This window comes from Salmo salar, chromosome 20 (assembly GCF_965601325.2).
Source record: "Salmo salar chromosome 20, fSalSal1, whole genome shotgun sequence".
NCBI lineage: Eukaryota > Metazoa > Chordata > Actinopteri > Salmoniformes > Salmonidae > Salmo > Salmo salar.
In genome coordinates, this window is record NC_138310.1 from 41,929,256 (window position 1) to 41,944,585 (window position 15,330).

A 15,330-nucleotide genomic window follows, 5' to 3' on the forward strand; every position below is an offset into this window, starting at 1 on the left:
AGGTGTTATTCTGTCACCTTATCAGGGCAGAAACAGAGTAGAGGACAGGAGCAGGGGACAAGAGGAGTGGAGGAGAAAGTGTTAGTTACCTTGCGGTGCAGTAGCTGTGGCTGGGGTCCACCTCCTCCCTCGATGTCAAAGCGGACCTTGTTGAAGAGGGCCACTGCATACTGTTGCTCATACAGACGGCTAAACTCTCCAATCACCTCGCCTGTCCTGGCTGCGGGAGGAAGGACAGGTCAGGGGTGTATTAGGGGACATGAAACACTCAATGTTGAAGATATGGAGTCAACTCAGCTCTATTCATAATATTTCTACACTTCTGATTGTTCTGTAATGCTACTCCCTGAACAGACCCAAGTTGTTGCAAATCAAATGTTGTATGATGACATCCCCTGTCAATAGTGATGTATTAGTGTATTCTTCATTCATGTGTTATGTAACAGTCTGAATGCAGAGTCGCCTTGTGCCTGTTACCTCGATCACTATTTACTACGCTTAGCATGCTGTAAAAAAATAATTACCACATTTCACATGGTCCTTTATCAGAATGTCCACACAGCAGTGTTTGCATTACAGAGTTAGCCTTCAGTTCAGCATTTCAATATTTTACCAAAATGGAGTTGGCATGGCAACAAACCTGGCACACCATCAACCCGTTTGTGAAACTGAAAAGGCCTGACTTCAAAGTTACACCCCTGGACCATCAACAAACTAGTTTAGTGCTCTGTTAGTGTGACTTGATCTTGATTTTGATTTGATTTGACTGTAAACGTAGCGTAGGGAGGAATGGTCTGCTGGCAGGGTAGAGGGAGACTGTAAACGTAGCGTAGGGAGGAATGGTCTGCTGGCAGGGTAGAGGGAGACTGTAAACGTAGCGTAGGGAGGAATGGTCTGCTGGCAGGGTAGAGGGAGACTGTAAACGTAGCGTAGGGAGGAATGGTCTGCTGGCAGGGTAGAGGGAGACTGTAAACGTAGCGTAGGGAGGAATGGTCTGCTGGCAGGGTAGAGGGAGACTGTAAACGTAGCGTAGGGAGGAATGGTCTGCTGGCAGGGTAGAGGGAGACTGTAAACGTAGCGTAGGGAGGAATGGTCTGCTGGCAGGGTAGAGGGAGACTGTAAACGTAGCGTAGGGAGGAATGGTCTGCTGGCAGGGTAGAGGGAGACTGTAAACGTAGCGTAGGGAGGAATGGTCTGCTGGCAGGGTAGAGGGAGACTGTAAACGTAGCGTAGGGAGGAATGGTCTGCTGGCAGGGTAGAGGGAGACTGTAAACGTAGCGTAGGGAGGAATGGTCTGCTGGCAGGGTAGAGGGAGACTGTAAACGTAGCGTAGGGAGGAATGGCCTGCTGGCAGGGTAGAGGGAGACTGTAAACGTAGCGTAGGGAGGAATGGCCTGCTGGCAGGGTAGAGGGAGACTGTAAACGTAGCGTAGGGAGGAATGGCCTGCTGGCAGGGTAGAGGGAGACTGTAAACGTAGCGTAGGGAGGAATGGCCTGCTGGCAGGGTAGAGGGAGACTGTAAACGTAGCGTAGGGAGGAATGGCCTGCTGGCAGGGTAGAGGGAGGCTCAGTGGTTCACCCTCTTCCAGAGAGGGACTCAGGAGGGATAGCTAGAACCGGGCCAGGCGTAGGGGACAGAACGGCACCTGCATTCCAGATGGCACTCTATTCCCTTAATAGCGCACTACTTTTACTCTGGTCAACATAGGGAACAGGGTGCCATTTGGGATACAAACCATGGCTTGGGTTCTCCCATCTACTGCTCTGTGGACCAATCATATTCTAATACCACATAAACCAACCCATAACCCTTCAGGACCCAGCTGCAAACCATCCTTATCCACACTCTGTGGAGATACAATTATTCAGTATACCAGAGTGCTTACAAACAAGGGAGAATAGGTCAGTGATCTACAGTACAAACATGCCAAACTATAATTAAAGTCGGCAAAATATGCATTTTTGATACAGCACTTCTACAGGAAATATTCTAATGTTCGACAGTTGTAATTATAACTGGAGCAGAGATCATCTTCCTCTGATCCCATCTGTTCTGCATTGCAGTTATGAAATGTTTATTTTACTGGAAGAGAGTAGAGGTGGTTGGGGGGAATAAAAATGATGAGAGATAGCAGATCAGAGTAGCTTTCTAAAGACTGTACTGTAATTGAAGCCTCTGGTAAAGCCATAAGGCAGTCAGTCAAAGGGTCTGGGGGGGCTTGAGTCATAGGACCATAGAAACATAAAATTACTCAATGGATCTAATGGCTGATTCAATTTCTATGAACTGAACTAAAGAATTATGCTAAGGAACCAAGTCATGGGGAGGAATAACAGGCGGCAGATCACCAACGTGGGTTGTCCACTATTATTAACATGTAGGAGAGACAGGAGAACAGTAAAGTCCACCATGAGCCACTCCCCATGGCCTTCAAACATAGACCTTCAATAACATCTAGCAGGTGCAACTCTACATTTCCACTTTCAGTCCATCCTTTGTGCTCCCACTGCCTCAAGAGTGGATCTAGCAGAGAACAAACATCCTGACTGACAACAGAGTACAGAACTGCACATTGCTGCACCACTCCCAGGTAGCCCAAATCCATCCAGTCACCAGACTGATGGTTTCTCAAGGTCATTTCCATCTGATAGGAACCATGGGCACCAACAAGCGAAGTTCAAGCCTAGCATGTCAAATGAAGTCTTTTATTTTTTAAGGCATATTTATAAAAAATAAAATAAAATAAATAAAAAAACCAACCATTTTCTATCCTAAAAATGTGGAATAAGCAAAGGCTTTGATTTCTGGGGGGTTCTTTGCGTCTAGGGGATTCTTCCAATAAGTGTGTTTTTGTCAAATTCTGTGTAAATTGTTAAAAGTAGTCCTTGTGCAGAGAGTTGTATGGTTTGTTTAACTTTGAAAATCAATGGTTTTTGATTGGCATACATTTTAATTGAGAAAAAAAAAAAAAAAAAAAAGAGTCTCAGCGCATTTCCATGACCATGGAATTTCCCTGAACTCAACACCCACAGATTCTGCAGCATCTGTGTTTGTGACAGCTATTCAGTCTCACGTAGTTCACCTCCTTTATGTAGCGAGTCTACTGCACCAACTTTTCTACAGTAAAATTAAGTCTAAGAATAAAACAGACAGGTCAATACAGGTTGTTCAATTAAGCATCGAGTGGTCTGTGAGGCTTGAAAAGCCAGTGGTGGTAATATTGGACAGAAATAAGATGAAAGTCTGAGGAATGTCTTGGCTGTGGTGGGCCTGGCCAGCTGGCCGACTTGGAAGGAAGTCTCTGTGGAATGTAACCATTAATAAGAAAGCTCAGTCAGGGAGGAAAGAGAAAGTCCAGTGTCTCCATCACAGTGCTACTAATTGAACAAAACCTGGAAATGAGTTCAATGGTTATGGTCCCATTAAAGGGTTAGCGATGTTTGAACTGTTCCTGATGAAAAACTTAACCAGGCAGTGGGAGCTAGGAGAGAGAGGGGGCCTGGGTCTCAATGTAGTCTACAGCAGTTATTAGGAGAATCAAGTTGGCTGAGCAAACCCTTCACTCACTGACAGTGTGACAATCCAACTCGTCTTATGTTGGGAGTGTGGAAAAGAGTCACTTTTGAGAGCTTGTGACAGGCCTGAGGAGTACAAACCACAAGATAAGTGTTTGTACGTCACTTGATTGAGTCACACAGACGTGCCACTCTTCTCAAACATGACACAAGAATAGATATCCTGATGAAATCAGACGAACAGACAGGCAGTGTTTACCCCGACTATTATGATTGTAACAAGGTAACAAAGAGCACTCTGTATGACTTTGGCAGACTTGATAAACACTACAGAGATTCACAGTGAGGTGTGAGTGGTTGGTTTGGCGGCATGACACAGTTGACATACTCCCAACACTGTCCTTTGAGTTACTCTGTTGTTTTGAAGTGAGGCATGATCACATGGTGACAGGAACCAATGGACCTCTTGAGCAAAGAAAAAACATGTATTCATCTCAGTCCATTATGCTTAGTAGACAGCATGAAGGAGCTGAACTGGCAGATAATACAGTCCCTGTTCAACTGGCCTCAACTGCCTTTTAGGCTACACTTGAATAAACTTCCCTGCAACTCATGTTCTGTGAAGGAACGTCTGGTTCAACTGAGAACTTCTCTGACGAAGCAGCCAACACGCCGACCTTGTGTCTGTTGACGCTGTTCCCAAACTTCAGCAGAATCAAAAATGGAAAATAAACTTCCCAGCCTCATGTTGTGTGAAAACTAGCATACAGTATCATGGGCCTCAGAGTTGACAAGACCGGTCTCATAATCCCCAACTCCACTGTGTCCTAGAGGTCTGGAGCATGAGTGGGGGAAACGTGAAGTTCAGATGGGTTTGTGTGCGTTCTCTCTGCAGTGGGAGGATGGGTGAGGGTTCCTTCTTCATGTAGTTAGGACTGTGGGCTGAGGGAGTGTCTCTCTGTCAGAGTGGTGAAGGGGAGGAAGGCAGGTGCTGCTGACTGGGCATGAGGGGCCATGTGGGGGAAGACAGCAACAGCTCTCAAGAACCGAGGGAAGAACAAAATGAGCTGAAAGAGCACGCACAAAAACACTAGATCCAGGCTTGTGTCCTAAAATGGCACCCTATTGCCTTTATAGTGCACTATATAGTAGGGAGGGGAATTGCCAGGGACCTCACGATAATTAGGTATCGATACAATATTTATTACAATTCTATATTTATTTCAATTTGTCCCAAACTTATTGCTCACTATATGTATTTTGCAGAGAGACAAAGCATGAGAAAATGAGTTTCAGTCAGGGAAATAAAAGTACTGAAAACATGTTTTGCTGACAATTTTAAAGAAAAGATATAGAACAAGCTATAGGATGAAAAATACCAGAGTTTTGGTGCAGGTACAGCCGACTAGCACTAGATAACGCTGCCTATCAACAACAACAAAAATAATTGCTATAACATTGTTTCAAAAATAATCCCACCCCCCGTTTGACAGGAGATGATTCATCAGACCCAGCTAATCCAGTCTACCAGAAGCAGTACAGGACATCCATTTACTCACTGTCATCATTACTGATGTAGATGGTAGAGCGATAGAAAAAAGGATTACTTCTAAATGTACGGTCTTCTACGTTCTATTGTATATACACTGAGTAAATGGGCTTGAGTTAAGACATGCTTGGGCTTGAGTGACATACACGTGTCAGCATACATTGCTATAATGCTTTTGATGTATAAAGGGCTAGTATATGGTTCTGTAACGGCATTATACAGGACTGTCGACTAACCAAATTAGGAGGCACAAAATACCAATTGAAGTGGATCAAGTGGGCCTTAATTCAAATCACACATAATTCAGTTAGATACAATATGCTTTAGTGCACAGACTGAAGAGAATCCATCCTTCAGTGCAAGTGTACAGCCTGGCTACTATAGGGAGTTAATGGGGATACATTATTTCCTGTTTTAGGTAGGAAGTCCATGTCAATATTGTGTATATAGTATACTACAAGATTGATCTCTACACCGCTGTCAAGCAGTAACACTGAGGGTCATTAGGTCATCGCCCTATTAGCCTCCTTTATGTTCCCTTACTTCCACTTTGATGGAGAAGAACTGATAGAAGAGCTGAAGAGACAGGTGAGTATCTGAAGCTCTATCTGCACAGGACACCAGCATTACTATAGAATGTCGGTCATGTCATTATTACCCCAGCAGGTCTGTTTTTCCAGTGGATGATTCCAACAGAATAAGTTTTACCAAACTGCCCATTATTCGTTTTTTCCCTCATTCACAATTGGCCATTATGACAGAAGCCTGGAACTCTTCTAGGTGTGAAGATATTTAATGTCTAGGGACATCCTAATATTGGCCTTCAGTTCGGAGAAAGTCCAAATAATAATGCATATCAATAAGAACCGTGAACTGTAACCTACGCAGACATCTAATTAACTGACATATTTGTCAATGTATCAATTCATTGACACAATATGGTCCACTTCATCTTTTAAAAAGAGAAGAATGGCACTAGGAAGGTTGATCTATTACAGAACAGATCATTCATCTGTAGGCTATGTGCATAGCACTTTGTTTAAGCATCAATTTGTTCACATGTTCTTACCCAAACTAAGTGCAGCACCTGTCCAAATGTAATGTCACTCAAAAACACAGGGATGACTATTCACACAGGTTAAGTATTATCAGATTATCCCCCAGTAAAACTTTTTTTTTAATCTTTATTTTAACAGGGAAAACAGACTGAGACCTGGATCTCTTTTACGGCTGTGCCCTGTGTAAACATGTTGACATGTACAGTTTTAGGCATACAGACAAGAACATTGCAAACATACAAAACAAAAGACAATTCAACAGAAACAATCACAGACAACATCATATTGATCCTCCATAACATTTTTGAAATGGGCAAGGGACACCAGAGTGTCTAACTTAAGTTGGATCTGCAGTTTGTTCCATAAATAAGGTGCAAAGGAACTAAAGGCAGTCCTACCCAACTCTGTGGAGACCGCAGGAGTCTCTAATGTAATCCACATCTGTGATCTGGTTTTAAAATTAGTATATCTAGTAGAAATGAATGATATATAGAGGTAGTTTTAAAAGAAGTGCTTTATAAATAAACAAGAGAGCATGTTGCTCTTGCCTCACAGATAGAGAGGCCCAACCCACATGTTGATATAGGATACAGTGATGAGTTTTGTAACTATCACCCGTGATAAACCTGAGTGCACAATGGTAAATAGCATCCAGTGGTTTTAATGTGTTTGCCGATGCATGCATATAGATAATATCACCATAATCTAAAACGGACATAAAAGTAGCCTGCACAATTTGTTTTCTATTTGCAGAGGACAGACAAGCTCTGTTTCTGTAAAAGGAACCCTATCTTGAATGAGCTTTTTTCCCAATTCAGTAACATGTTTTTTAAAAGAAAGCCTATCACCTAACCATACCCCTAAGTATGTATATGCAGAGACCTGTTTGATTTCAGTACCATCCAAGCTAGTGATTACAAAAGTGTTTCTAACTGAGAGTTTAGACCTAGAAAAAAAACATGACATTTGTTTTCTTAGCATTTAAAACAAGTTTAAGCTGTAAAAGAGACCCCTGTAGTTTCCTAAAATCAGATTCCAACTGCATTAAAGCTTGGTCCGCTGTTGGAGCAATAGAGTACATCACTGTGTCATCTGCATATAAAATGGAATTTACAATATCTGACATCATCACCAATGTTGTTTATATAAAGTGAGAACAATAGTGGGCCAATTATTGAACCCTGAGGGACCCCTTTAAGTAACTGTAAGGGGTCAGACTTTACCCCGTCGACCATGACGGCCTGAGTTCTATCTTTAAGATGGTTTTATGACTATCGGCAGGCATCAATGCCCAGTCCTATAGATGACAGCTTACTCAAAAGAATAGCATGGTCTACAGTGTCAAAAGCTTTTGACAAATCTACAAACAACGCAGCACAGTGCTTTCTATCATCTAAGGCATTTGCAATATCATTTACAACAAGAATAGTGGCCGATGTGGTACTGTGTTTAGATCTAAAACCAGATTGATTGGTGCTAAGAATACTGTTAGCAGAAAGAAAAGAATGTAACTGTAGATTCTAGGATCTTTGCCAGACAAGGGAGCCTAGAGATGGGTCGATAGTTATCCAAATCACTACCGTCACCTCCCTTATGTAATGGCAGAACAAAAGCTGCTTTCCACACCTTAGGGATATTTCCTGTGCTTAATGTTAGATAAAAAATGTGTGTCACTGAACCAGCAATGATAGGTGCCACACACTTAAGTAAGTACGGGTCTAAATTGTCTTAGTATCAATGGCACACAGGGCAGCTAAAACCTCTGCTTCGGTTATTTTCTGGAAACTAAAAACAGGGTTACCATTTTACAGAGTAACGGTTGAAAAGCAAGACGAAAAATCAACTAACTGGCCAGTACCACAATGGCCACTTTTCCTTTCAAATAAAAAACCAGCAGAGATGAAATGCTCATTAAAAGCATCACAAATATCATTTTTTTCACTTAGGATACAGGAGTCTGAGGTAATTTGCTTAGGAAGTATCCCATCCGAATAGGGCCAAAGCTGCGTTACTGTGAGTCTAGCTGACGCCGTGTTGTGGTGTTCATTCATTTGGAGTGTTGTCATGTCCCAGCCTAGGATAATTGTCTTGGGGGCCTCAACAGTGCTGAGTCTGGTTAACAGAAGGGTTTCTGCATACCATCCTGTCCTGTTCCAATGCCTCACTGGAGAAGGCTGTCTCTAATGACACTGTTCCCTATATATAGACACACACCCACACCACACTGCTTTAGACCAGAACAATTCTTTAGCAACCACAGCTTTACATAAAATCCACTAACTTCTTTAGTTAAGTGCATGTTGAAAAATTCTACACACTACCTGTCAAAAGTTTTAGAACACCTACTCATTCAAAGGTTCTTTATTTTTACTATTTTCTACATTGTAGAGTGATAATATAGACATCAAAACTATGAAATAACATATGGAATCATATAGTAAGCAAAATAGTTAAACATATCAAAATGTGTTATATTTGAAATTCTTCAAATCGCCACCCTTTGCCTTGATGACAGCTTTGCACACTCATGGCACTCTCTCAACCAACTTCATCTGGAATGCTTTTCCAACAGTCTTGAAGGAGTTACCACATATGCTGAGCACTTGTTGGCTGCTTTTCCTTCGCGCTGTGGTCCAACTCATCCGAAACCATCTCAATTTGTTTGAGGTCGGGTGATTGTGGAGGCCAGGTCATCTGATGCAGAACTCCTCCACTCTTCTTGGTCAAATAGCCCTTACACAGCCTGGAGGTGTGTTGTATAATTGTCCTGTTGAAAAACAAACGATAGTCCCACTAAGCGCAAACCAGATGGGATGGTGTATCGCTGCAGAATTCTGTGGTAGCCATGCTGGTTAAGTGTGCCTTAAATTCTAAATAAATCACAGACAGTGTCACCAGCAAAGCACCCCCACACCATAACACCTCCTCCTCCATGCTTTACAGTGGGAAATACACATGCAGAGATCATCCGTTCACCCACACCCCGTCTCACAAAGACACGGCGGATGGAACCAAAAATCTTCAATTTGGACTCCAGACCAAAGGACAAAATTCCACCGGTCTAATATCCATTGCTCGTGTTTCTTGGTCCAAGTAAGTCTCTTCTTCTTATTGGTGTCCTTTAGTAGTGGTTTCTAAACAGCAATTTGACAATGAAGGCCAGATTCACACTGTCTCCTCTGAACAGTTGATGTTGAGATGTGCCTGTTACTTGAACTTTGAGAAGCATTTATTTGGGCTGCAATTTCTGAGGCTGGTAACTCTAATGAACTTATCCTCTGCAACAGAGGTAACTCTGGGTCATCCTTTCCTGTGGCTGTCCTCATGAGAGATAGTTTCATCATAGCGCTTGATGGTTTTTGCAACTGCACTTGAAGAAACTGTCAAAGTTGTTGAAATGTTCCATATTGACTGACCTTCATGTCTTACAGTAATGATGGACTTTTGTTTTTCTTCATTTATTTGAGCTGTTCATGCCATAATATGGACTTGGTCTTTTACCAAAAAGGGCCAATGCCAAGAGTGTGCAAAACTGTCATCAAGGCAAAGGATGGCTATTTAAAGAATCTCAAATATAGATTTTTTTAACACTTTTTTGGTTACTACATGATTCCATATGCGTTATTCATAGTTTTGATGTCTTCACTATTATTCTACAACATAGAAAATAGGAAAAATAAATAAAAACCCTTGAGTGAGTAGGTGTTCCAAAACTTTTGACCGGTAATGTAGCTAACTGTGGGGAAATATTGAATTCAAGTAAAAAAAAATAACAATTTGAACTCTTGTCTTCCAGACAAATAGAATCCCATCTTTCTCAGGTCACCACAGAGCTTTAGAAAAACATTCCAATGGGATAGTCCCATAGACTGACTCACACACTTACACCCTGCTCTGCTGCCATCAAAGCAGAGAGTGTGTTTTAATGTTTGATTTAATGTGTGTAATGGCATAAACAGGGTAAATGGGCCCTAATGGGATTAGCCTAGATGTGTTGGACCATGTTGCCAGCGAGATAATCGCTAACCCATGGGTGTTTCTGCTACCTGTTCTTTCAAACAGACCTCTGTCCTCAAAAGGGTGTGGGTTAGAGAGAGTTAGAGAGAGAGAGAGAGAGAGAGAGAGAGAGCCCCGCCTTGCCAGGCCACGCAAAACCACCCTTTTAGCAGCCCACCACTCCCCACAGTGAAACCCTACAACAACCCTGCCTCTTTCTGCCACAAGGAAACATTGCACATTAGCATTTCTGGTATTCTAGCCCACACCCACTGACCGGTGATTCACAAGTTACTTACAAGGACATACTCTTGACCATGACACCAACTAAACAAAGTGAACCCAATCTAAAACCGGAAAGGAATGGTTAGTGGTGACCTCTTTCGAGAGACTACTGAAGACAACAATAGTCATGACATTCAGTCTTGAACAGGGCCATGGATATAGAGAGAGAGGACAGGAGAGACACACACACGGCACATAATGAACACTTCAGGGCTTGAAAGAATACCTTGGCGTCTTCAGGCTTTTGACACCCAGTACTTTAGAGCCTAGGAGACTACATGCAGCCCAAGGTCAGAGTTTCCCAAGGCCCAGTCAGAGTTTCCCCAGTCACAGGCACACATGCGTTTTTTCATGCATTCCTGGAATTCCACTTATGATACACAGGTCTCTGGATTGGCTGGCCAAGACATTAAAAGCATCACTCCAAATCCTAGAAGATTGCTGCCTGGTTTCCCTCTTATCGGCAAGGACCACTCCCTCATATGCTTCCCTGATCAAGGCATAGGGGAAGACTTTCATCTTCAGTCAAAGGTTTCCCCATCCTTCAGATTTTCACTGGTAGATCTTCATATTGATTTATATTGTCTGCAGCTTTGTTTATGCAATGTCCAAAGAATGGGAATGCTGGAACTGATTTTGATACCGGACAGTAAAATGCTCTGTGCCTGAAACCAGTGAAGTTCTTCTTAGGGTGAAGATGCTTTAAATACTCAATGAAAAACATACGCATTGATGTGTTAAGCTAAGCAATGATACTGAATGTCAATGTTGGGAGCATACATTCACTCATATAGCCCACCACGCCCTCCTAAATCCCTAAGTCTTATTCCACTATGATCAAGGCCCATCCTCTCAGCTGCCAGACTGGACACGTTTCTACAGGCACATCCATGAAACTGTCATACAGCCTGCTGCACAAGAGCCTAATCAGACAGTCAGATAAAACTCAGTTCTTATGCTCATCCTGGCCACAGCCTGGCCTATGGTTTTCACACAGCTAAAGAACAACTCCTTTAAAGTCACAAAAAGATCTTCAAGTTCCTCAGTGTCCACCTCACTAAGGATCCATCATGGTCCACACACACCAACACAGTCATGAAGAAGGCACAACATCTCTTCCCCCTCAGGAGCCTGAAAAGATTTGTCATGGGCAATCAGATTCTCAAAAAAGTTCAGCAGCTGCACCATTGAAAGCATCCTGACTGGCTGCATCACCACTTGGCATGGCAACTGCTTGGCATCCGACCGCAAGGCGTTACAATGGGTAGTGCGTATGGCCCAGTACATCACTAGGGCAGAGCTCCCTGCCATCCAGGACCTCTATACCAGGCAGTGTCATAGGAAGGCCCTAAAAATTGTCAAAGATTCCAGCCACCCAAGTCATAGACCGTTATCTCTGCTACCGCATGGCATACGGTACCAATGCACCAAGTCTCAAACCAACAGGACACCGAACAGCTTCTACCCTTAAGCCATAAGATTGCTAAATAGTTAGCTAACTATTTAACTCACTTTTTGGAGTCATCAAATACACTGCTGCTACAGTTCATCATTGTCACTTTATTCCTAGTTATATGTACATATCTACCTCAATTACCTCATACCCCTGCACATCAACTCAGTACTGGTACCCCGTATACACTGTTCTTCTGTTTATTATCTGTCTCTTTATCCCTAGTTATATGTACATATCTACCTCAATTACCTCGTACCCCTGCACATTAACTCAGTACTGGTAACCCTTGTATATAGCCATGTTAATACCTCATACCCCTCCACATCAACTCAGTACTGGTAACCCTTGTATATAGCCATGTTAATACCTCATACCCCTGCACATCAACTCAGTACTGGTACCCTTTGTATATAGCCAAGTTATTGTTACTCATTATTATGCGTTTTACTTTTCTATTATTTCTCTATTTCCTCTCTCTCTGCATTGTTGGGAAGGACCCGTAATACTATTACTGTTAGTCCACACCTGTTGTTTACAAAGCATGTGACAAATACAACAAAAACGTTTTTGAAAAAAAGTAACAACTTTTAAGCCATGCCTCTGTTTTACCCCAATAATGTTCAGTTCAGGACTATGAATAGGCTATATGTGATAATACTAAATAGTGGGAACTGGACTGGAAATTGAATAGATGGAATTAGTTCCTAGATGATCCTAGATGACAGAAAGTAATGTGGTGTAGGCTACCTTTGGCTCTTCATGAGGGCACACCAGGGAACTAGTGTTCCCTTCAGTGCAACATTAAATTGTTGGCAACATTGACGTTGAAGGTTACTGTTCAGTTTCACCCATTTAGGATCCGTCACCAACACACACACGCGCGCGCACACGCGTTACTGTGGTAAAGGCAAACATTGACAAAACCCCCAACCCACCCACTCACCTGTAATGATCTCCCCGTTTGCCCTCATGCCAGGTGGCTCGAAATCACGGCTCCCATAGCGACAAATACAACTTAATCCAATGACAACTCTCCCGTTCGTTTCAAAGGCAAATAGAAAACACAAATCTACCAACACAGAAACAAATGAATACAGCAACAACTTTGAACTCTGGTGCCCCCTTCTCACCCTTACCTAAACCGCCAACATAACGTGATTAGTGAGATTGGAGTGCGTGCGGGAAAGAGCAGCGTTGAGCTGAGCACAAGGCTGCCGTCTATTATTTCGCATTGAGAGAGTAAAGGAGACACCCTCAATGTGAGTTCATATGCCAGTGAGGGGATTTGATTAATGCCCCGGGTGAACCGAGTTAGCGTTGATTCCATTCGTTTTGGAACAGTTCTGCCTCCCGGGCGTGATGGCTAGGTTAAGCACGTAGAGTAATGAGTAACGTCAGTATAACATTATGTAAATCATTGGTAGGATTCTGTTTTCAGTTTTTTATTTAGATAAAAAGGCTTTATCAGTCTTTCCAATTAAAACTAGTTTGATAATGCAAACATAGGCCTATATTTTTGGAAACGAGATGTATATTTCTGAACTATGCATCTTGCTGCCTTGTAGACACGACGAGCAGTAGCGCATACGCTGCTGTTCAATTTGAGAGGGGCGCTCCTCCCTCGCCGATTTTTCTTGTTCACGTCACGGGAAAAAGCCTACTACACTTAATCAAACTCCCTCAGTCTCATTTCTTTCGGCAAGCAAAGGTGTGGCTTCGACAGAGCTATGACTGATAGAGTCAATTCGTTACTATCAAGGGTGCGTCAAGAGATCGCGCTATGATCTGTTTAACTTTGCCGAGCGCCTATTCCAGAATTTCTAGCTGGAAGAGGGAGCTAAAGAGTTTCCATAATAGTTTTACGATATGTAAAGTGCTTGTATGAAATTAAACTGCGTTTGAACTATAAGCCACACTGCTGTGCTTAGTTATTATGCTACATTAGAAATGACCACAAATTTAGCCTAGCGGTTAGATTGGGCCGCTAACGAAAAGGTCGGTGGTTCGAATCCCCGAGCCGACAAGGTGAACAATCGGTCGATGTGCCCTTTGAGCAAGGCACTTAACCCTAACTGCTCCAAGTTAGGCATCGATAATGGGGGGATTCCATTATGCTGAGCCTCTTACAAGTGTTACATTGTGTGAAATTCATTACTAAATTTGTAGTTAACATTAATCCTACACTTATTTTAATACAAAAACATTTGATTCCGAGTTGGATAACAGTTTAAAACATATTTTTTTCTAGGTCGGAGCTCGTTTTTTCCGTGTTCCCAGTTGTCTTGAACACTCGGAAGTCGGAGATTTCCGAGTTTCTATTTGTTTTGAACGCGACATTTTTGGAGTTTGCCTGCCAAATAGCCGGTTAGTTATCTTTACCATTAAATATAGGCTATGTTTGAATTGTCTGACTTGTTTTCATTGAGAAGGCATATAAAGCGTGTTTATCAAAAGCAATCACTTTTTTATGTTAAAACACAGACTGCTACATAACTCCACGTGCTTAATTACGTCCCTTTTGTTTTGAGACAACTTCACTATGGGTTTGAATAGGGCACATGGCTCACGCCCGGGAGACAGCTCAGTTCCAAAAAAAATGCGATCAACTTTCACCCGCTGCAAAACACGCCTACCCGGGTGCTCGGGACAGTTTAATAGAATTTCCTCAATGGCTGACCGTGGCCCTGCAGGGGGAGATGGGATATACAAAAAAACACATTGACAATTCACACATGCGTATAATTGCCTACTTGAAATAGGACATATATATAAGTACACACACAACACTGTAGTTTATGAGTAAAATTATTTGGATGTATACTTTTTATTTATTTTTTATTTAACCTTTATTTAACTAGGCAAGTCAGTTAATAATAAATTCTTATTTACAATGACGGCCTACCAAAAGGCAAAAGGCCTCCTGCGGGGACAGGATTAAAAAAATAACTATATGTATGTGTGTGTATATATATACACTGCTCAAAAAAATAAAGGGAACACTTAAACAACACAATGTAACTCCAAGTCAATCACACTTCTGTGAAATCAAACTGTCCACTTAGGAAGCAACACTGATTGACAATAAATTGCACATGCTGTTGTGCAAATGGAATAGACAACAGGTGGAAATTATAGGCAATTAGCAAGACACCCCCAATAAAAGAGTGGTTCTGCAGGTGGGGACCACAGACCACATCTCGGTTCCTATGCATCCTGGCTGATGTTTTGGTCACTTTTGAATGCTGGCGGTGCTTTCACTCTAGTGGTAGCATGAGACGGAGTCTACAACCCACACAAGTGGCTCAGGTAGTGCAGCTCATCCAGGATGGCACATCAATGCGAGCTGAGGCAAGAAGGTTTGCTGTGTCTGTCAGCGTAGTGTCCAGAGCATGGAGGTGCTACCAGGAGACAGGCCAGTACATCAGGAGATGTGGAGTAGGCCGTAGGAGGGCAACAACCCAGCAGCAGGA

General features: G+C 42.5%; 1 protein-coding gene across 2 annotated transcripts in view; it reads right to left on the reverse strand.

Moving 5' to 3' along the window:
- LOC106580628 (protein Niban 2) overlaps positions 1–13,269 on the reverse strand; it is a 46,637-nt gene extending 33,368 nt beyond the window's left edge. Inside the window, exons 1-2 of one of the 2 annotated variants that reach the window (XM_082966426.1) lie at positions 12,804–13,269; positions 90–220 (exon numbers count right to left, since the gene is read on the reverse strand). In XM_082966426.1, the coding sequence (XP_082822552.1) occupies positions 90–220; positions 12,804–12,831 (159 nt within the window). In that variant the 5' untranslated portion in view covers positions 12,832–13,269. The remainder of the gene's footprint in view (positions 1–89; positions 221–12,803) is intronic. The other variant, XM_082966427.1, reaches the window with a different exon arrangement.
- Positions 13,270–15,330: the final 2,061 nt, after the last annotated feature.